The sequence below is a fragment of the Hyperolius riggenbachi genome, chromosome 7 (genome assembly GCF_040937935.1).
Source record: "Hyperolius riggenbachi isolate aHypRig1 chromosome 7, aHypRig1.pri, whole genome shotgun sequence".
NCBI classification, from domain to species: Eukaryota; Metazoa; Chordata; class Amphibia; order Anura; family Hyperoliidae; genus Hyperolius; species Hyperolius riggenbachi.
This window is the reverse complement of record NC_090652.1, coordinates 75,700,801-75,724,870: the sequence shown is the minus strand read 5'-3', so window position 1 is coordinate 75,724,870 and position 24,070 is coordinate 75,700,801. Positions and strand designations below refer to the sequence as shown.

General features: G+C 43.2%; 1 protein-coding gene across 4 annotated transcripts in view; it reads left to right on the top strand.

The window, feature by feature from the left end:
* Positions 1–24,070, top strand: part of CACNA1H (calcium voltage-gated channel subunit alpha1 H) — an 822,232-nt gene that overhangs the window by 728,894 nt on the left and 69,268 nt on the right. For all 4 annotated transcript variants that reach the window (XM_068244151.1, XM_068244150.1, XM_068244152.1 and 1 more), the window contains 2 exons: positions 5,936–6,087; positions 11,322–11,431. In XM_068244151.1, the coding sequence (XP_068100252.1) occupies positions 5,936–6,087; positions 11,322–11,431 (262 nt within the window). The remainder of the gene's footprint in view (positions 1–5,935; positions 6,088–11,321; positions 11,432–24,070) is intronic.

Below are 24,070 nucleotides of genomic sequence, written 5' to 3'. Positions count from 1 at the left end.
TTTCAGACAACAGCACAGGAGCAGGTCAATGTATTTCTGGAAACTAATAAACAGGGGGAGATAACTTTAATGTTTTTTTTTTCTGTCCACTTCAGTCATACCGGCATAATGTGTTTGGCAAGAAGCATTAACCTATTGTCTGCAATCCTAGCATACAAAGAGCACTTACTTAATCTCCTTATCCACTTACCTGCTCTTTCTGTACTTTGTCCTAACTCAGCTGTCCACTGAGCTAATCTCCCTGTCTTCTGAGCTAATCTCGCTGTCCTCCAACATGCAATCTAACCTCTCTGTCCTCAGACCTAACCTCTCTTTCCTTTGACCTTACCTCATCTTCCTCTGACCTCTGACTAGTGCCTCACATAGTACTGGGCACAAGTAATTATCACTGCCCCTCATGCCACAATGTCACACATCCTGCTAAGGAAAAACGTGTGTACTGTAGTCTTTTCTATCATAGTGCTCCTATATGCAGTCCTCTCCATCATTGTGCTCCTGGATATAGTCCCCTCCATCCTAGTGCTCCTATATGTAGTCCTCTCCATCATTGTGCTCCTGGATATAGTCCCCTCCATCATAGTGCTCCTATATGTAGTCCTCTCCATCATTGTGCACCTGGATATAGTCCCCTCCATCATAGTGCTCCTATATGTAGTCCTCTCCATCATTGTGCTCCTGGATATAGTCCCCTCCATCATAGTGCTCCTATATGTAGTCCTCTCCATCATTGTGCACCTGGATATAGTCCCCTCCATCATAGTGCTCCTATATGTAGTCCTCTCCATCATTGTGCTCCTGGATATAGTCCCCTCCATCATAGTGCTCCTATATGCAGTCCTCTCCATCATTGTGCTCCAGGATATAGTCCCCTCCATCATAGTGCTCCTATATGTAGTCCTCTCCATCATTGTGCTCCTGGATATAGTCACCTCCATCATAGTGCTCCTATATGCAGTCCTCTCCATCATTGTGCGCTTGGATATAGTCCCCTCCATCATAGAGCTCCTATATGCAGTCCTCTCCATCATTGTGCTCCTGGATATAGTCCCCTCCATCATAGTGCTCCTATATGTAGTCCTCTCCATCATTGTGCACCTGGATATAGTCCCCTCCATCATAGTGCTCCTATATGTAGTCCTCTCCATCATTGTGCTCCTGGATATAGTCCCCTCCATCATAGTGCTCCTATATGCAGTCCTCTCCATCATTGTGCTCTTGGATATGGTCCCCTCCATCATAGTGCTCCTATATGCAGTCCTCTCCATCATTGTGCTCCTGGATATAGTCCCCTCCATCATAGTGCTCCTATATGTAGTCCTCTCCATCATTGTGCACCTGGATATAGTCCCCTCCATCATAGTGCTCCTATATGTAGTCCTCTCCATCATTGTGCTCCTGGATATAGTCCCCTCCACCATAGTGCTCCTATATGCAGTCCTCTCCATCATTGTGCTCTTGGATATAGTCCCCTACATCATAGTGCTCCTATATGCAGTCCTCTCCATCATTGTGCTCCTGGATATAGTCACCTCCATCATAGCGCTCCTGAATATGGTTCCCATCCAGCATAGTGCTCTTATATCTTCTCCTCCTCATCATTGTGCTCCTGGATACTGTCCTCTCCATCATAGTGCTCCTGTGTATGGTCCCCATCCAGCATAGCGCTCTTAGATTTAGTCCTCTTCATCATAGTGCTTCTTTAATATGGTCCCCATTCATCACAGTGCTCCTATATGTAGTCCTCTCTATCATTGTGCTCCTAGATATAGTTCTTTCTATCATAGTGCTCTTCATTATAGTCCCCTCCATCATAGTGCTCTGGTAATATGGTCCTCATCAAGCATAGTGCTCTTAGATGTGGTCCTCTACACATATTGCTCCATGGTCCTTTTCATCATGGTGCATCTGGATATAGTCCCCTCCATCATAGTGCTCCTAAATATGGTCCATCTCCATCATAGTGCTCCTAGATATTGTCCTCTCCACCATAGTTCTCCTTTATGTGGTCATCTACACATAGTGTTCCTGGATATGGTCCTCTTCATCATGGTGCTCCTAGGTGTAGTCCTCTTAGTCTTCAACATATAATTCTTATATATAGAATAAAGAAAGTAAATTGGAGAAATGTGTCTCTCATGGATTCCTAACAGTAATTTAAGAGTGGGTACTTAAATTATAACAAGCCATTGGGGTAGTTTCTCTGAAAGACAGAAGTATAATATATAATATATCCATAGTTGACAGAACTGACTGACAAATGCAGAAATTGGATAAAAACAGGTGCCAAAAATGATAAAATACACAAAAAAACTGTTTAAAATGGGAGGTACTGGTGGACTTGCCTTCCAACAGAAAACACAAATGGTCTAATTTGAGAAGAACAATACAATCTTTACTGGAGCACACTCCACTTTGTGACGTGTTTCCCAGGCAGAACCCGCTTCTTCAGGGAGTATGGGAGCAATTGTATTGCATGCTCTTAGCGCTGGACACCTCCATCAAAAACATGTAGTTCATCTGTCCTGTAGCTGGCGATATACTGCCATTGTGGGTCTGTGTAATACACACAAATAGTTGAAGGATGTGAAGTTCCTCTCGATGTTCCAAAGGTATCAAATTCTTTATTAATGCAGGTCACACACAGAATAAAAGTTTGCTAACATGTTTCAGACACACATTGGTCCTTAATCATAGCATAGATCCAAATAAAATCACACAGATTATATATAAAAAGGCAACACCCAATCCTCCCACAGCCAATTGAGAGAAACGCCCAAAAGGGGAGGAAAGAATCTGCTAGGCTGAAAAGGGGGGGGGGGAGGGGGAAGGTTCCACAGTGTAATTGAAATCAAAATAACATGATATATCAATTAAGGAAAAAAGGGAGGGAAGGGGATTTGAAGTATTCACACACAGCACATGGATAGATTAATAGTTGGCATATAATACACACAAATAGGGGCATCCATAAAAACGATCAATGGTGGTTGCTGGCTAGCCATTAATAGTCATATGAATATTATGTTGCTAAACATTTTCACATGTAACATCTGATTATGGAGGTTTATGGCTGCTTAGATTTACATGAATGGGTATGGCACTGATTGGGTGCTGAACCACCTTCATGCCCAAATGTCTCCTGGCATCCTCAGAAACAACTGAAAGAGGGCAAGTCCACAGATGCCAAACATCTGGGTGAACCAGGCCTATTCTTCTTTCTGATTAGCCATTGCAGGTAGTTGTTGTCCATGCAAAGTCAACGATGGCCAATCAGAAGCCGGTGTGGTACACAGCATGATTGAAAAATAAGTTTACCGGTTGCACGGGCATCTCTGCTGATCTGCAGAGAAGATATATTGACAACGTACAGCCTGGAGAATATCTAAACATTCAATTAACATGCACATTTTCACTAAACTGCAAGGAACCGAAATGTCAAAAGCAGCTGCAAGGGGGTAGATCAAGAGGTCCTTGATAAAAAAAAACACCCAAGAGGGGAACGGGAGCCCAGTATAGTGTACTACGTAGTGACTGGTGGAGTAATGGGTATATGAAAAGGAGGTATTCACAAACCCGGGTTGCCAATTGGCAACCACCTTCAGCGCATTTAGGGAACGCCCGTCCTCTCTCCGGTAAGTGGATGGCCTCTTGATAGGGAGGTCACTTTTTTCACAAAAGAACAGAATACCCATGCAACTCAGGGTGACCCAAAACCACTAGGAAAGTATAGAGGACTAAAAGAGACTGAAACACGGAGCTTTCACGAAAGAAAAGATACTAAAGTCTCGTCCCTCCATTGGAGAGTAACACAGATGCAACTAGGGGATGAGAGGAGTCCGGTGGTGGATGGTTGTTACCTTTGTCTCTCTAGGCACCTTATTCACCTGAGGAAGTGAGCATTTTTGCCCACGAAGTGCATTGTGTTGCAACTATTGTAGACATCTCTACGTAAGCTGCCCCTTACCTTATACAGTGGAGGAAATAATTATTTGACCCCTCACTGATTTTGTAAGTTTGTCCAATGACAAAGAAATGAAAAGTCTCAGAACAGTATCATTTCAATGGTAGGTTTATTTTAACAGTGGCAGATAGCACATCAAAAGGAAAATCGAAAAAATAACCTTAAATAAAAGATAGCAACTGATTTGCATTTCATTGAGTGAAATACGTTTTTGAACCATCGAACAATAAAAGACTTAATACTTAGTGGAAAAACCCTTGTTTGCAAGCACAGAGGTCAAACGTTTCTTGTAATTGATGACCAAGTTTGCACACATTTTAGGAGGAATGTCGGTCCACTCCTCTTTGCAGATCATCTCTAAATCCCTAAGGTTTCGAGGCTGTCTCTGTGCAACTCTGAGCTTGAGCTCCCTCCATAGGTTTTCTATTGGATTAAGGTCCGGAGACTGACTAGGCCACTCCATGACCTTAATGTGCTTCTTCTTGAGCCACTCCTTTGTTGCCTTTACTGTATGTGTTGGGTCATTGTCGTGCTGGAACACCCATCCACGACCCATTTTCAGTTTCCTGGCAGAGGGAAGGAGGTTGTCGTTCAGGATTTCACGATACATGGCTCCGTCCATTTTCCCGTTAATGCAAATAAGTTGTCCTGTGCCCTTAGCAGAAAAACACCGCCAAAGCAAAATGTTTCCACCCCCATGCTTGACGATGTTTTGGGGGTCATAGGCAGCATTTTTCTTCCTCCAAACACAGCGAGTTGAGTTAATGCCAAAGACCTCTATTTTGGTCTCATCAGACCACAGCACCTTCTCACAGTCACTCACAGAATCATTCAGGTGTTCATTGGCAAACTTCAGACGGGCCTGCACATGTGCCTTCTTGAGCAGGGGGACCTTGCGAGCCCTGCAGGATTTTAATCCATTGCGGTGTAATGTGTTTCCAATGGTTTTCTTGGTGACTGTGGTCCCTGCTAATTTGAGGTCATTCACTAACTCCTCCCGTGTAGTTCTAGGATGCTTTTTCACCTTTCTCAGAACCATTGACACCCCACGAGGTGAGATCTTGCGTGGAGCCCCAGAGCGAGGTCGATTGATGGTCATTTTGTGCTCCTTCTATTTTCGAACAATCGCACCAACAGTTGTCACCTTCTCTCCCAGCTTCTTGCTAATGGTTTTGTAGCCCATTCCAGCCTTGTGCAGGTCTACAATTTTGTCTCTGACATCCTTGGACAGCTCTTTGGTCTTTCCCGTGTTGGAGAGTTTGGAGTCTGCTTGATTGATTGATTCTGTGGACAGGTGTCTTTTATACAGGTGACTAGTTAAGACAGGTGTCCTTAATGAGGGTGACTAATTGATTAGAAGTGTCTAACCACTCTGTGGGAGCCAGAACTCTTAATGGTTGGTAGGGGTTCAAAAACTTATTTCACTCAATGACATGCAAATCAGTTGCTGTCTTTTATTTAAGGTTATTTTTTCGATTTTCCTTTTGATGTGCTATCTGCCACTGTTAAAATAAACCTACCATTGAAATGATACTGTTCTGAGACTTTTCATTTCTTTGTCATTGGACAAACTTACAAAATCAGTGAGGGGTCAAATAATTATTTCCTCCACTGTATAAACTGTTTATCATCCATACACCAATCAAGCGCCTTTTACCAGACTAGATGCAAAAGCAGCAGCAGGTGATAATCGGGCGGCTGGTTTATTAACCAGCAGCTAGAGGACCTTGATTGGGTAAATGTAACTTTCTCCATCCTTTTGTATATAAGGAGAACATTGCACTCTGGCCTTTGAAAAAGCAGGAAGTTCTGGGCTTAGGGCACATTTGTCCATGTTTTTAACTTACGATCGTGTGTGGTGTGTGTGTGTCCACCGTGTCTGCTTATATTTTGGCTTTTGTAGTTAAGCTGAGAGGGTGTTTCTGTTGGCACCACTGATGATATTTCTCTTTGTGACTCCCATTTTTTATACAGAAGCTCAGAAGAGACCATACTATGCAGACTACTCTCCATCCCGCCGCTACATCCATGCCATGTGCACCAGCCACTACCTGGACCTCTTCATCACCTTCATCATTGGCATCAATGTGATCACCATGTCCATGGAGCATTTCGCCCAGCCCAAGGTATGTGTCTGTGTTCTTCTTTTGGCCCGGGGTCCGTGTGACATTAAAACGTGTCCCTGGGCAGTAGGCTTGAAAACAGAATGATCCTGCAGAAGGGAATTTCCGTTTGGTAGGTCTTCCCATTGCAAGACAAATCTCAGAGTCTAACAAAGTATACCCTGGCATGGTCGCAAAGCACTGGATCTCAAATTAGTTTCTCTCAAATCACCAAAGCCTCTTCACGTGTCTAAAACTTCCTCTAACCTGTCTCACTAGGAAACACGTCAAAAGCTAATTCTTGACCTGGTACCTTAACCAGCCTAACTCTCTAAATTTCTCATATACCAAAGCCCCCTCTGTTGGGGAGGTTGTAAGAGTGGTAGGTACACGCAGATAGGCATCTGGTATAACAAGTTGGAACTCTTTACTGAAGACAAGTTCAGATATAAATCATACTCAACCATAAAATGCATCTTAAAACAGAGGAACATAGAATGGATACAGGAAATCACAATACCATAGAGATCATTGCTGCACTTTGCATACACAGTGACATCTTGTGGTTGCTTTAATATATTACAGTGTACGTCTTCCTGTTGATACTTCCAACAGTAACATGCAAAGGTTGTTAGTCCGCATTTTTGGGATTATCCCCTTACTCAGCATCTTTGGGTAACTAGAAAAAACCTCTTCCTTCCCCTTCTACAATTTTAATATGTATCCTTTAGTTTTATTAATGTTTTAAACTGGTACCTTTATTGTTAGTTATGTTGTTATGGTAACATTTATGCATATAACCTTATGGTACATTCTCAGCTGCACCAATGCTTCCTTGTCATAAAAATAGTACTCCTTATAGCCCCTTCCCCATAAGGGAAAGTCTGCTTCTCTCCACTTTCACCCATATCCCAATGTAGGAAGTTGGCCAATCGCCCCTACAGAACCTCACCTCCATCTACGTTGCATATACCCTTCCCCCTCTACCGGCACTCTGGCCAATCTTGTGTCTATTTTAACAGTTCCTAAACCATCAATGTGGCTGAGCTTTCATTTTAGTACCAAACGTATTTCTTGTTTCTTTACAAGCATGCGATTCTCCTACTTGTGTACTTCTCACTAGTAAAGATTTTGATTACATACGCATGGTTCTTTTGTTGTTGTTTGCCAAACTTAAAGTGAAACTGAAGGGAAAAAGAGCCCCTGGTGGATACCTACCTCGGGAGGGAAAGGCCTCAGGACCAGGCTTCACTGTCCTCCTCAGCAGAGGCGATCCAGCGTTGGAACCCCCGAAAGTTTGCTTGTCGCCACTGCATACATGCGCACTAGCGGCTCTCCACTCAGGCTCTGGCAGAAATAGCCGAGCCTGATCGGGTCCACTCTACCGTACAAGTTCATCTATTTTCACCGGAGCCCGAGCAGAGAGCCGCTAGTGCGTCTACACAAGCTTCTGTTATTGGGGTTTTTTTTGTGCGGGAGTGCCAGCTCGGGATCGGGCCGTCTGAGGGGGACAGAGGTAGTTTCGGTAGGATCCAGAGGCTTCCCCTTTCCCGAGGTAAGTATCAGTTTCTTTCATTTTTATTACATTCCAGATTCTCTTGTCCTGTGCAAGAGTTCAAGTTCTCTTTAACTGTTAGCATACTAATTTCTAATGCTAACACTGTATAGTTTGCTTAGATACATGGATAGATTCTGGTGCATGATTTCAGCTGGAATTTATAAAGATAGTTGGGTATGTATTTCAGGTAATAGACCATGTACACTATAATAACTTGTATTGTGACCAGTGATCCCTGTGCAGAGATATTCAGCATGTGCTGTCCTATGGGGGGGAAGAGAAAGGCTGAGGAAGTTATGAATTGGAGGAATAGAGCACCAGTTACCAAACTGCTATTCTTGAGTTGAGTCAGCAAGGGGCATTACTAGAACCCTGAAAGTTATGGCGCACCAAGGAGAAGGGAAGGGTGCGGCATGTGAAGAGTGCTAAAAATGGGTGTGACCATGAGTGGATGTGGGTGGAGCCAAATAATGGTGTAACTCGGAGGCAGTAGTAACACCATTAGTTGGCTCCATCAGTTTCCTCCCAAAAAACAGGTTGGGCAAAGGGACTGTAAAGGTAATTAGACCTTTTCACCCCTCCGCTCCCCAAAAACATTCACATAATAAATCTATGCTTCCCATTCTTCGAGCCCTGACAAATGGGGCACAGTGGGCGGAGATTTGTGGCTATAGCCCTGGGTCCCGCCCCTGACAACGTGCCTGGAGTCCGCTAAATAGGATGATGGAATGCTTGTGCAGATATCACACAGTCACCCTACTGGGTCATAAGCAAGAATTTCAAGCAGCAGTTATCGGATTCCTGTACTGGGCTTACATGAGAACTTCATAACGTGTCTTAAGAATGGGTGTTTATTTTTTATGGAACAGTTTTGTAATTTATACCTTGTTAAAATTATTTGATAATATAAAATGATTTGATATCATCTAAAGTACAGTGGCCCTCATAAATATAAAATATATTAAAACAGTTTAAAAGGTGATAGCGGTGGACTTACCTCTGAGAAAGGACACAAATGGTCTCATTCAAAGTAAAAAGTCTTATTCAGAAACTCCAGTATGCTGCGCCGCGTTTCGTGGGAACAGTCTGCTTCCTCGGGCAATATAGGTTGGAACAGGCCTAGGCAAACTTGGCCCTCCAGCTGTTAAGGAACTAAAAGTCCCACAACGCATTTGCCTTTGAGTCATAACTGTGGCTGTAAGACTTCTGCAATGCATTGAGGGCCAAGTTTGCCCATGCCAGGGTTGGAATGTCTAGATTGGATCTCTATGAGCTCAGTGCTTCTGTCTTAAACTGATTTGCCCTTCGTGAGTTAGAATCACAAGTTTTGAGCTAAAAACACACTTTAGACATTCCTCAGTCAAAATGATTCTTCCCAATCATGTTGGCCAAAAGGCTAGAATATGTGCAAGTGTCTCTTGACATCACTGGCCTCCCCTGTAGAGATACAGCTGGATCGATTGCTCACGCCTAACACCCATTGTCCCTGAATGATGGATGTTACTTGCGCGTACGTTAAAAAGGGGCGCTGGGAAAAAAGGGCGCGGGGTTTTAAACGATAAGCATGGATAACGTTTAAAAATGAATTGTACTGTATTTCGTTTAAAATTAATGTTTTATAAAGTTATAAATCATTAAATAATGTGCATGAAATCGGCAATTGTAAAAACGTTAATCTTCCGTTTAAATAGTGAAACGTATAATAACGTTTAAAAATTTTTTTTACTAAGTAACCCTCCCTGTACCTACCCCTAACCCCTAGACCCCCCTGTTGGTGCCTAAACCTAAGACCCCCCTGTTGGTGCCTAAACCTAAGACCCCCCTGTTGGTGCCTAAACCTAAGACCCTCCTTAGTGATCACTGTATTGTGTGTAGAATAATGTTTTAAAAACAGTAAGGGATAAAATATATTACAATTTACATTACGTACTGATCGCTTTATTTTGTGAATAATAATGTTTTACAAACACTAAGGGATAACTTTTAAAATAATGTTTTATTGAAATAGGAAACGTAAATCATCACAAGCAGTTATTAAACATGAAAAATCTTCGGGCCCCGTTGGTAAACGTTATTATTCTCGGGCGCCCTTTTTCCCTGTTCGGTGCCCAGTAAACGATAATTATTATGGGAGTGAATGGCGGCGCCCGATTTGTCCACTAGCCTCCTGCGCCCTTTTTTACTGTTACCGTTACTTGCTCCTCCTCCTCTCATTGTACGCATGCACACTGCTCCCTCGGGGCGTACCTATGAATCGGCCGCCAGGAAACTTGGGCGCAGGATAAAGCCAATATATTACTAACTCTGCTCCTGCACAAGTCCTGGCGGTGTTAATTGCTATCCCCCCTCCTGGTTAACGTGGATAGTGGGGAATGATGTAATTCGGCTTCTAGTTATTCCTGGAGGCCGAATTACAGTGTTTTAAAAGTAACTAAAGTGCCGTCCTCTGACAGCTCCAAAGTTACTCACTGTGCGCTGCTATAGCCTGCTATATTCCTATTATGGCCTTTGGTGGTGCCCACAGCGCCCAAATCTCCTGCACTGTTTTAACAGTGCTTGCCGCGGGGAGCCGACCAGCATGTCGGTACAGCTATCACACATAAACTGCTTCTCAAAATAATCCCTGTAGTTAGCTTCAGGCAACAGGAAAATAGTGTGTGTGGATAACTATAAATCTCCTCCCACACCAGATGGCCGACTCACCTATTTGAATGAGTTTATAGATAAGAAATAGATTTGGACACTTAAAGGACAACCTGAAGTGAGAGGGGTATGGAGGCTGCCATATGTATTTCCTTTTTAACAATGCATATTGCCTGGCATTCCTGCTGATCTTTCATGTATTAGAAGTGTCTGAATCACACACATGAAACAATCCTGTCAGATTTTTGTCAGAAACATCTGATCGGCATGTTTGTTTGGGGTCTATGGCTAAACGTATTAGAGGCAGGGGACCAGCATTACAGCCAGGCAATCTGCATTGTTTAAGCCATTACCAGCTTCAATAGAGTTATCTAGTTTAAGATAAGTGCACTGTGTTTAACCTCAGTTGGCTGAACTCGTTGTGCTGTAAATTCTTGGAATGCTTTGATCTCTCTCTCTGCAAGCAGAAGTCCCCTATTATCATCTCACACTGCCCCCTAATGATAAGTGGTCACAAATACACATTACAGCAGTACTAATTACAAGTAAGGAAATATAACAATTATGAAAAAAAATGTGCTAAAATAAATGGGCCTGGAGCACTTGCAAGCCTCTAAAAAACTTGCTGCTAAAGGGTTAAATATGGCAGCCTCCTTGTCCCTCTCACTTTAGTTGTCCTTTAAGCATGGGGAGGGGAGCACAGACAAGGAAACTAGGAAAATATCCCTATGGCCCCTGCATCCACATTGATGAGCAGTTTTTCCATGTATAAAGCTCTCTGTATACTGATGTCAGGTTACGTAATAGGCCGCATACAGATAGATCTGCTGCACGTGTTCTGTTGGCATGGGGTGCTGCTGTGAAGTCTTTGTCCTGACGAGAACAAACATGTAGGGAACAGAAGAAGCTCTGCTGCCCTTACAGACTCCCATCCTAGAAGTGGGGTCATGTAGTTCATGCAATGGTTTAATCTCAGCAGAAACAGATGGAATCATCATGATGTGAAAATGGCTAATCTCTGCATGTTCCTCTCTCTCTCTCCCCCTCCTTCCCAAAGTCCCTGGAAGACGCGCTGAAATACTGCAACTACTTCTTCACCGTTGTCTTCGTCTTAGAGGCTCTTCTCAAGTTGATTGCATTCGGATTTCGAAGATTTTTTAAAGACAGGTACGTCAGAGCTGTTATATAGCAGATTATTATTATTTCACTTAGCAGGAGCGAAATGTGGATGTGTATGACTGCATTGAGGAGCCTGCAGATCACAGCTGCTTATAAGGGGAGAGACAGCAGCGGCGTTTCAGGATACCTCAGCATGTACAGCTGGCCATACTTCCCAACCTTTTGAGATGAAAAAGAGGGACACTTTAAGACACGGCCCTGCCACGGCCATGTGACACGGCTGTCCCCTCTGTAGTCCAGGAATTGATCGGCTGTCATAGGCTGAAGCTTATGACAGCCGATCACGCTGATTGGCTGGCGGGGGGAGGGAGGGATGAAGGGGGGAATATAAAATAAATTTAAAAAATCGTTAAATTTATTTTAAAAAATAATGTAATAAATATTTATAAAAAAACAAACAAACATTGGGGAAGCGATCAGACCCCACCAACAGAGAGCTCTGTTAGTGGGGAGAAAAGGGAGAGGGAATCACTTGTGTGTTGAGTTGTGCGGCCCTGCAGCTAGGCCTTAAAGCTGCAGTGGCCCAATTAGTAAAAAATGGCCTGGTCTTTAGGGGGGTATAACACCACCATCCTCAAGTGGTTAAAGGGTGAGAATAAAGTTTGGAGTCAATTAAAGTGAACCAGAGATGAATAAAGCCCCATCCGCCTGGATCGCTTCCACGCCGTCGTCCTCTGCTGTTCGCAGCTACGGAAACTGGGTCCCCGCACTTCGGTCAGTCGGACCCAGTCCTGCGTAGGCTGGCTCCGATGACATCAGTGATGGGACCCGGTTCTCGTAGGACGACAGCATGGGAACGATCCAGGCGGATGGGGCTGGAGGAAGTCCCAGGTATGTATAAAATATTTTTAATTATTCATCTCTGGTTCCCTTTAAGTACATGTAGTGTATACAGCTGGGCAGTGTACCTAAGATAGAGTAGCTTAGAGACAGCTTGGTGGAGGAAAGTCTGCAAGATGCCCCTGCTTCATGGATGCACCAGGTTTAGCATATATTGTTTTTCCCTGATTTTTGTACTCTGAATTTAGGTGTGTCTTATAGTCTTGTAGTTCGGAAAATACAGTACCTAAAAATAGTTACTGAAATTTTAGTTTTTGTATAATCCTTCTTTAAAGGCTTAAATATAGGTTGCATGTCTTTTTTTAAAGGGACCCTGAAAAAAAAATCTGGACTTACTGGTGCTTCCTCCACCGGCCCGTAGCCCGCAAGATCCCTCAGCATCCTCTGGGTCCTCTCTGTGGTCCCGAGCAGCTCCGTTAACCCAGGGACTTCGGCTGAAGTCATGCGCATGCGTGGTTCAGTCTTTCAAGAACCGCACATTTGCAGGACGCTTACGCTGACCGTCGTGATGACACTGCATTGCACAGATGGGCCACGAATGCCGCCAGCGGGACCACATAGGGGACTCAGAGGGTGCAGAGGGACCTCACGGGCTATGGGGGGCTGGAGGAAGCCCCAGGTAAGTCCAGATTTGCTTTTTTCTATTTACCACTGTTCAGGGTTCCTTTAAATTCACAATATTTTTTTTATTTTATTCTAATAATAAAAGGATTAGAAGGAGGGAACATATGATTGACAAATGGTTTGCAGCGACACTAGAGATGTGTAAGTAATACAATACTGATCTTTGAACAAGTTGAGGAACTCTCCTCTCAATACATTATTGAACATTATTGCGGCCCAGGCTGGCTTAGTTCCAACATTTCGAATGTAGCGAAGCATTTTCGCCAGGTCCATGGTGGCAATATGGCTTCTTTCTCCTTCCATGGCCTGGAAAGGATCCTCCCAGCTCAGAGAGGGGGGGGGGGGGATTTGACTAAATGACTTACTAGCCGAGAGGCTTTATGGATCTTTAGACTAGGCACGAGAATTCCTAAGGGTTTAAATTCCCATTGGGATTTAGCATTGATAACTTAATGTGGAGTTGCTCCTTTGTCCTTGTTCTCTTTGCTCTTATATTGTCTGTTTTTATTTATTTTATGAGCTTTTTCTATATATTTTTAAATAAAACAGACAGAATGTAGACATACCGTATAGGACACATTACCAGAGAGAGTTGTTTCCCTTTGAGATGTGAATATTCCTTCCTGGATGTGGTGACTAAGGGGAGTGTCTGTATTTGCGGGACCTCCCCCACCACAGGAGGATGGTATATATGGTGTCTAGTGTCATTGATTTTTTAGCTATGAGTAAGAACCTTTGGGTTCGAAAGATGTCAGCTATATGATGTGTGATTCGGTGTGGATACGCATACCTCCCAAAATTTTAAAATAAGAAACCGGGACACTGGCCACACCCCCTAACCACACCCCCTAACCACACCCCCAACACGCCTACCAACTTTTTTTGAAGATTTTTTTAATTTTATTAATATTTATGCCCTTATATTTTGTTTTAATAAATATACCCTCATACACCCTGCCCGTGGGTGGGGAGGAGGGTAAGGGTGCCCATGGGTAGGGAGGAGGGTGAGGATGGGTGCCACTACAAAAAAAAAAATGATCGAGGCGGCAGCCGCGCCTAAGTGGTATGCGGGATGCGGCAATATCATTACTACCTCCCCCCCTCCTTCCCTTGAGATCTGCCCCCCTGTGTCCCCCATAGCAGAGTGCGCAGCGAGCGGAGCGGGCTGTCATCTTACCTGCGTCCATGCACGCATACCGATGTCTTTATCCTGCTTCCTGTGACGTCACAGGAAGCAGAGTGAAGCCGGACATCGGTATGCGTGCATGGACGCAGGTAAGATGACAGCCCGCTCCGCTCGCTGCGCACTCTGCTATGGGGGACACAGGGGGGCAGATCTCAAGGGAAGGAGGGAGGGAGTTAGTAATGATATTGCCGCATCCCGCATACCACTTAGGCGCGGCTGGCGCCTCGATCATTTTTTTTTTTTACTGCTGCCCACTGCCGCCCGAGACTTGGGGGGCTCATACCGTGACAGCGGGAGAGCTCCCCCAAATCGTGACGGTCCCGACGAGATCGGGATGGTTGGGTCCTATGGGATACGTCCATAATAAAGGAACTTGACTCAAGGGATATCGTGCGGACACCCTCCTTTTTTGCTTCTGTCCTGTTGGATTGGCCTGTCCTGGGTCCGGCACTGTCCCGGGGAGGTGTGAGCGTTTTTTTGGTGATTTCTACTCCTCTCAATACAGATGTACATGAATATATAATCTCAACATGAAAGCATGGCAAGCAATACATAGGAGAAGACTCCACTGCATAGTGCCATTGAGGAAAAGGATGGAGTATTGGGGGAATGAAGTAGATGAGAGGAAATAGAGTATATAAGAAAAAGCAAGGAAGAATGACCTGTGGGGTTGACAAACGAATGGTCTCCCAGGTCTGGAGCTCATAGCGCTATAGGAGACATGATTTTTACTATGTGAAATTCCTTTGAATCCTTGAAATAGAACCAGCTTGCCCAGATTGTCACAAAGGCTTCAGTCTTTTTCTTGGGCAGATAACAGAAGTTCTTTCATTCTTTGAATCTGATCTAATTCTTGAAATCAGCGATTGAAGGAGTCTGCTGGGACCTCGATAGTCTAGGAATTACAGCTGTGCCTGCAGATAGCATGTGGCAGATGAGAGATTTGCAGATCTTAGGAATGGCTGTAGGCAAGAGGCTTAGGAAAAGGCATTCTGGTGTGCTGTCAAGATGGTGTGTTGTTACTTTTATTATGGAGCAAACTTTACACCGGAATCTTTTACTTGAATTGCCTCTCCACCAGACATGGAGCATGGTACATATAGATTTATTGCAATGCCAACTTGCATCGAAGACTGCTGGGGTTATTTTATGGAAAAAAGCTGTAGTTTTAGAACGCCCTGAGATCATCTTTCCTTGGATTTTAGTTGTGATGGAGCGCTTGGGTGTTAGTTAGACCTTTTTGCCACTCCCGAGGAATGGTCCATACCCAGCTCCGTCTACCAGCACTCCTTAACCACTTCAGCCTGAGGGCTGTTTTCACTTTAGCAGAAGCAATTTTCCCGTCAGCACTCCTCCCATTCATTCGCCAATCACTTTATCACTACTTATCCCAGCTAAGCGATCTATATCTTGTTTTTTTTTCACCACAAATTAGGCTTTTTGGGGGCGATACTTTTTTCCAGTAATTACTTCATTTTCTATGCATTTTATAGGGGAATGCAGGGGAAAAATGAAAAACCTCACCAAACCTCCAATTCCCCTATAGTTTTAAAATAAACAATGCAGTATCATCCCTAATTCAAACCTTCTTGCTATTGATCCTTTGTATCTCTTTCCTGCTCTCAGAAGCCATTTACTGCCTGGAAAGTGTTCTATGGCTGTAATTCCTTATCATTGAGAGCTACTCTATTGTTCGACCCAGTTCCACCAGACAGAAACTGTCACTTGCATACCTGATGTTTAATTCTTTCAGACAGAGAAAAAAAACACAGCATACTTATTTTTGTGCTTGGCACTGTACATCTACTTGTCTATCTCATCATGTCACGTCACCTAAGATTTTTTTTTTTGTCAGAAAGACCGCAGCCTCTGATAAAAAGCAGTCAGTTTTTCTGCCGGGGACTTACATCAATACTTACAATACTTACATCTTACTTACATCTACGTTCCCATTCATTGATCTCCGGGCTACCGGTGGACGACACGGGCTCGCGCAACAGCAAGGTAGCAGCCGCCTAGACGTGACGATCTTGTCCAGGAGGCAGGAATGGTTAAGGTACACCTGCAGCAAGAGGTATATGAACGCTGCAATATTTATTTCCTTTTAAATAATACCAGTTGCCTGGCAGTCCTGCTGATCTATTTGACTGCAGTAGTATTTGGATCAGACACCTAAAACATGCAGCCAATCTTGTCAGGTTTTTGTCAGAAACACCTGATCTGCTGCATGCTTGTTCAGAGTCTGTGGCTAAAAGCATTAGAGACAGAGGATCAGCAGGATAGCCAGGCAACTGATACTGTTTACAAGGAAAACAATATATCAGCCTCTACTGTACATTCTTCTCGCTTCACTTGTCCTTTTAGGCTAGCATTTTAATCGTATTGTCTCTGGCCTCTCTATAGGCAGTAAAAACAACCTGTTCTCTATGTATGATTAAATGTAGGAATTCTTGGGTTCTAGTTGCTATAAGAAATGAAATAGATTTTTTTACAATCAATGGTCTGGAGCACTTGTAAGATGTTAATTAAATTGGGGGTTAAAAGGTTAAAGCGCAACTAAATTGAAGCTTGAACAGGGCAAATTCTGAAAGCAATCATGCTAATTAATGGAAATTATTAGTATTTCCTTTGGCTTTGAACTTTTCCTATTTAAAAATCCATTATGTAACTGTGCTTGCTGCAGCCATGCACCTGCCCAGAAAGGTTTAAAGTGAAATTGCAGTCAAATATCCCCTTCTGCTCCCGTAAATTAGACACATCATTATAACTTCTAAGCACAAACTCTTTTGTAGGAGCCTAATAAAGTTTGATCTATTCATTCCCCTGGGAGCCTTGTTAATGCTGCACTGAGCTCTTCACACTGTCATTTGTTTCTGCGGTGCTTGATTAGTAGCAGGGAGCGTCTGTGTGCAAGCTACACTGAGAGAGCTTTTACTTCAGAAAAATAGCGTAGCGCTTACAAATACAACTGGATATTACATTATTATGCAAGATTTCTGCTTCCAGACCAGTCTTAAAGAAAGGTAGTAGTACTGGAAAATATAAATCAATATATTGCAAAGATAGATCAAGAAATGATTGATATTCCCAGTGTAATTCATTCATGTTGTTGGATCCGCTGTTAGCCTGCAGGTGGTCATTACCTTTACTAATGGCAGACGAGGAAAAAAAAACAGCACCTACTGCCATTATCTATAAACACACCCACCAACAATGTGATAGACTAAAAGGATATGTGTGTGTGTGTGTGTGTGTGTGTGTGTGTATACAGTATGTATATGCACAGAGGGAGATGCTGCTTGCTTGGCAGCTAGGAAACAGACGTTATTTCCCACAATGCAACACGGTTCACAGGCAGGAAACTGTCATGGCCCTGACATCACACTGTGGGAGGGGTTTCTCCACAATACCAGCCATACAGATGTCCCTGTTAATCTGTCCAAAAACAGGTAAAGCTTTCTTGTGGGAAAGGGGGTATCAGCTATTTTTTTGAAATGAAGTTCAATTCTGGACTAAAGTTCCTCTTTAACCACTTAAGCTCTCAGTCGTTTTCACTTTATGCATCAGAGCAATGTTCACCTCCCATTCATTAGCCTATAACTTTATCACTACTTATCACAATGATCTGATCTATATCTTGTTTTTTCCGCCACCAATTAGGCTTTCTTTGGGTGGTACATTTTGCTAAGAGCCACTTTACTGTAAATGCATTTCAACACGAAGAATAAGAAAAAACTGAAAAAATTCATTATTTGTCAGTTTTCGTCCATTATAGTTTTAAAATAATACATGCCTCCATAATTAAAACTCACGTATTGTATTTATCCATTTGTCCCGGTTATTACACCGTTTAAATTTTGTCCCTATCACAATGTATGGCGACAATATTTTGTTTGGAAATAAAAATGCATTTTTTCCGTTTTGCATCCATCACTATTTACAAGCTTATAATTAAAAAAAAAATAGAAATATTTCATCTTTACAATGATATTTAAAAAGTTTAGACCCTTAGGTAAATATTTACATGTTTGTTTTTTTTTTATTAAACATTTTATATGAGTATTTTTGGGAGGGTGAGATGTAAACAGTAATTTTTTTTTTGTAAATATGTGTTGATTTTTATTTTTTTTTACATTTAGTTGTAGTTTTACTACAACCAAGCAGCCAAGAGTTTGTTTACATGACGTCACTTTAAGCGTAACATGTACGCTTAGAGCGACGTAGGGGGACGTAGGAGTCAGAAAAAGTGAAGCTTCCGAGAGAAGCTGTCGCTTTTTCTGCGGGGGAGAGGAATCAGTGATCGGGCACCATAGCCCGATTCATTGATTCCTGGGCTAACGATCCGCGGCCGGGAGCGCGCGTTGGCCGCGGGGGCGCGCGGGAGCGCACATGGCCTCCTGGACGTAGCTAGTACGTCCAGGAGGCGAAAGTAGTTAATATTGTTAGTACCTACTTCCTGTGAACTACAATGTAAAACTTTACTGGCTTTCTCTTAGGAAATTTGGTTTGTCCAATCGCTAACAAACTACTTTTTGTGAAGTCTAAAGGTGGCCACTAACGCTCCAATTTCTAGCGAAAAATTGTTCGAGCAATCAGAAATTCTGATCGGATTGGTTGTAAATAATCTCTGATGATGGGCACAATCGATTATGAACGATTATAAAAACAATCGTTTGAATTTTTGTCTAACCAAAATTTGGATTTTCTTGTTGGTTGTGATAGATAGAAGGCAAAGATAGGTTCGTTGATGGTGTAGTGAGCGATCTGAATTTCCAATCGCTCAAACGATTTTTCGCTAGAAATTGGATGGTTAGTGGCCACCTTTACTCTTGCTCTTCCACATTGGCTACATGTTTTCTGATGTAATGTAGGGATGCTGGGTATTGAAGTAACATGGTCATGGTCACAGTGATTGACCCACCCATCAGCTGAATCCAGAGGGGAGAAGAGACAAGCTGTACTGCAGTGGCACCCCATGTGCATACATATGGAATCGGCGCCGGGAGACTTGGGCACAGGATACAGCCGGTATGGCTTATCCTGCTGCTGCACAAGTTCCCGGGGTCGTTAAATACTATTCCCCCTCCAGGCCACCATGGATGGTGGGGAATGATATAATTCAGCTTCCAGCTATTGCTGGAGGCCAAATTACAGTGTTTTAAAAGTAACTTCAGCTCCGTCTTCTGACAAAGTTACACTCTGTGCGCCACTATAGCCGTAATTACTATTACGGTCTATGGTGGCACCGGATGCGCCCAAATCTTCCTGCGCTGAAAAGAACTGCTCCGCCCCATGTAGCCCATGATGAAGCTATTCTGTCTAGCTCTCTGCTTCTATGCACCATTTAAAAAGTTTAAATCCTTAATGGTTACCCTTAACCTCCAAGACTCTGTGAATGAGAGAGACCAGGAGCCCAATGGTGCAGTATCGTTAGACAAAGGAATGTAAACACACGTGTATAAGTATTATACTCACAAGGGTGGGTTGCAAAACTTGCAACCACCATCTGAGCCTGCGAGAATATAACCATCCCCGCTCAATGACCCAGGTCTGTCGGTGCAAATGCTGGTCGGACGCTCTCTCCTGGATTAGTTGTGAAGACTAAAGGTCCTCGTCACTAAAAAAAACCTCTATGGGGTATGGACTACACTAAAAAATGCTGGTGGAGGCGCCCTTGATGATATGATACTTCTAGATGTTGTATATATGAGAAGCGTAATTTCTTACCTTCTCAGAAGGAATAGAATAGAATCAGCTTTATTTGCAAAGGACGCCAAATGATATACCCGGAATTGTTTTTGGTACACATGGCATGACAGTTGTACATATACAGACATAGAATAGACTACATAAGAATGATCATGGTACAGGCCTAAGAAGCCTACACTCAGAACAAGGAATACAGACATGAACTACAGTAGCTGGGGAAAGGGGCCAGTTCCACACAGTAAGAAAGATCAGGGAGGGTGACCCGGGTAAAATAATAGGGGGCTAGCTAGACCAGTCATGGGCTCGAGTTCATCAGTAGTACAGCCTGAGGGAAGAAGGTACTCAAGTGCCTGGGGGTTCTGGAGGAGATGGCTATGAAACAGCAGGCCGATGGGAGGAGCTTGAAGAAGCGGCTGCTAGGTGGGAGAGATGGAAAAAGTAATGTTTAGTCATGCACGGTAGGCAACGCATTTCATGGGTCTTGGCCTGCTTCCTCAGGTCAATACATAGGCCTGTAGAACTTTTGGTCACGTTAGTGACCAAAACTTCTACAAGCACTTGTATTGACCTGAGGAAGCGGGGCAAGACTTGTGAAGTGCGTTGTCTAACGTGCATGAATAAACATTACTTTTCCCATTAAATAATGTGTTTTGTCCTTCTGAGAAGTTAAGAAATTATGCTTCTCATATATACAACATCTAGTAGCATCATATCATCAAGGGCGCCTCCACCAGTGTTTTTAGTATATGCACTATTTAAATTCCCTTATCATCCCGATTGCTATTAGAATCTGCTTTGTACTATTTTGGCTTCCGGTGGGCTTTAGGAGTGCTCAGTATGTGGAATATCAGGCAGACAATGAGCAGCAGAATGTCAGCAGCTGATAACGTGGAAAGGGCAATCGCTGTAGGAAGTCTGGCCCCTGAGATCCTGGCACCGGTCCAGCCATTTCCCTCTGCTGCCAGCCTCAGACAAGGTTATGCCAGCCTGTAATGACATTAATTCTGACTAACCAGCGGGGCTGATATCACAGGCACATCTCTCCAGCAGGATCCGGCACCACTGACTTCCTAATTATCATTCCTCGCAGAGAGGGCCAGGAGCGCAGTTCAGCTCATTTACATGGGCGTCTGATAATCCCAGCGCCTCGGACATGCGGCCGCCTTGGCGAGATGATGTTCTCTTTAACACTCAGAGTCCTAAATACATCATGGTGTCATCCAGCGCTAGACCTGCTGTCACACTCATGCTTATTAAGATGAATTTACTGGGAAACTAACACTCACTGTCAAGTCGTGGCTGATAATAACCGACAGGCCACTGAATCTGCTGCGATGTTTTCTCCAGGCGGGTATTGATTTATTCCCCTAATTACCAATTATTCGGGCAATCCGTGTATGTGTGAACCTCAATGTGGATGTTTAACAGAAGGAACTAGGCTAAGAGTGGAACACAGGATGTTTGTGAAGACATCTATCACATGATCATAGCCAAACCTGATTGCGTCTCATCACATTGGAGATGATCACATGACTCTAAAGATGGACCTTTAGCATGATATTACAACAGATGGAGAAAATGAGGCTTTGGGGTTGGTCTACTAAAGTTTTGGCGAGTAGGAGGACACTGTGGATCCTAAGTTATCCTGCAACCCGCGAGTGGATTTTTATAACTGTTATCTGCTATTGGGTAGGCAAAAGTTTGTAACTCTTTCCTGAGCAATATGAAATCATAGAGAGGCTTGGTGAAAGAATAGTGAATTCATGTTTGTCTTGTTACAGTAACATCAACAGCAAAAATTGTTCAGGAACATCTACAGGATCTTCTCAAAAAATTAGCATATTGTGATAAAGTTCATTATTTTCTGTAATGTACTGATAAACATTAGACTTTCATATATTTTAGATTCAAATACACACAACTGAAGTAGTTCAAGCCTTTTATTGTTTAAATATTGATGATTTTGGCATACAGCTCATGAAAACCCAAATTTCCTATCTCAAAAAATTAGCATATTTCATCCGACCAATAAAAGAAAAGTGTTTTTAAAACAAAAAAAGTCAACCTTCAAATAATTATGTTTAGTTATGCACTCAATACTTGGTCGGGAATCCTTTTGCAGAAATGACTGCTTCAATGCTTCGTGGCATGGAGGCAATCAGCCTGTGGCACTGCTCAGGTGTTATGGAGGCCCAGGATGCTTCGATAGCGGCCTTAAGCTCATCCAGAGTGTTGGGTCTTGCGTCTCTCAACTTTCTCTTCACAATATCCCACAGATTCTCTATGGGGTTCAGGTCAGGAGAGTTGGCAGGCCAATTGAGCACAGTAATACCATGGTCAGTAAACCATTTACTAGTGGTTTTGGTACTGTGAGCAGGTGCCAGGTCGTGCTGAAAAATGAAATCTTCATCTCCATAAAGCTTTTCAGCAGATGGAAGCATGAACCCACTTTTGAACCAGAAACAGTGACAGAAGCGCCTGACCTGGGCTACAGAGAAGCAGCACTGGACTGTTGCTCAGTGGTCCAAAGTACTTTTTTCGGATGAAAGCAACTTTTACATGTCATTCGAAAATCAAGGTGCCAGAGTCTGGAGGAAGACTGGGGAGAGGGAAATGCCAAAATGCCTGAAGTCCAGTGTCAAGTACCCACAGTCAGTGATGGTCTGGGGTGCCATGTCAGCTGCTGGTGTTGGTCCACTGTGTTTTATCAAGGGCAGGGTCAATGCAGCTAGCTATCAGGAGATTTTGGAGCACTTCATGCTTCTATCTGCTGAAAAGCTTTGTGGAGATGAAGATTTCATTTTTCAGCACGACCTGGCACCTGCTCACAGTGCCAAAACCACTGGTAAATGGTTTACTGACCATGGTATTACTGTGCTCAATTGGCCTGCCAACTCTCCTGACCTGAACCCCATAGAGAATCTGTGGGATATTGTGAAGAGAAAGTTGAGAGACGCAAAACCCAACACTCTGGATGAGCTTAAGGCTGCTATCGAAGCATCCTGGGCCTCCATAACACCTGAGCAGTGCCACAGGCTGATTGCCTCCATGCCACGCCGCATTGAAGCAGTCATTTCTGCAAAAGGATTCTCGACCAAGTATTGAGTGCATAACTGAACATAATTATTTGAAGGTTGACTTTTTTTGTTTTAAAAACACTTTTCTTTTATTGGTCGGATGAAATATGCTAATTTTTTGAGATAGGAAATTTTTGTTTTCATGAGCTGTATGCCAAAATCATCAATATTAAAACAATAAAAGGCTTGAACTACTTCAGTTGTATGTATTTGAATCTAAAATATATGAAAGTCTAATGTTTATCAGTACATTACAGAAAATAAAGAACTTTATCACAATATGCTATTTTTTTGAGAAGATCCTGTAGATTTATTAGAAGGATCATTGTCTCAGGTAGGGATAATCGATGAAATGCTCACTTTCCAGTTTGTTAGGAACTGCATGCAGCTTGAAAAAGAACCAGGGAAACCTGCAGCTACTGTGTTTGTTCATTACAAAGTTGCATTTAGTTTTCAAAAAAGTTGTAATAAACTCTGAAAATGAGCATCCTACTGCTCATCACTACTGTGCACATAACACGCCGGCCCCCCTTATAGAAGTGTTAGGTAGCCTTTATTCCCTCCCTTCCCATAACATGTGTACCTGTGCACCCCCCCACATTAAAAAAGAGTACAATATTAATATAATAACATTTGTAAAGCGCTGATCTCCCATAGGACTTAAAGTGTCTAGTTATGTCTCTGATCAATACAGGGTTGCAGGCTGGACTGTGTGTGTTACAGAGGAAATAATCAGGTGTTCATGAATGCCAGTCTAAACAGGTGGCTTTTAAGTTTGGACTTAAATGCTTCTAGGGATGAAGATGTCCTAATTGGGTGCAGCAGAGAAGGCTCTGTCTCCAAAGGTTTTGAAATTGACTCTTGGTGACCAATTTATTAGAGAATTTTGATCTAAGACTGTGGGGGTTGTGATGCAGACATCCCCAAGCCTTCCCCTCTTAAGCATTATCTCTGGTTTGCTCCCCTAATACTAGGCAGAGATGAATGCCACAGACATGCTAGATTCTCACCATCTCCAGTATCATGCCACCCGAGTCCCAACCATCTTCCACCAGAGATGAGCTAGGCATAGCTCTGCCGTTCGTAATCGAAATTATTATTGCAACTTGCTGGCCATGGCTGAGGGTGGTTAACGTGCCCATATCGCCACCTCTATAGGCCGCTTCGTCATGACATGGGTAAGTTAACCTC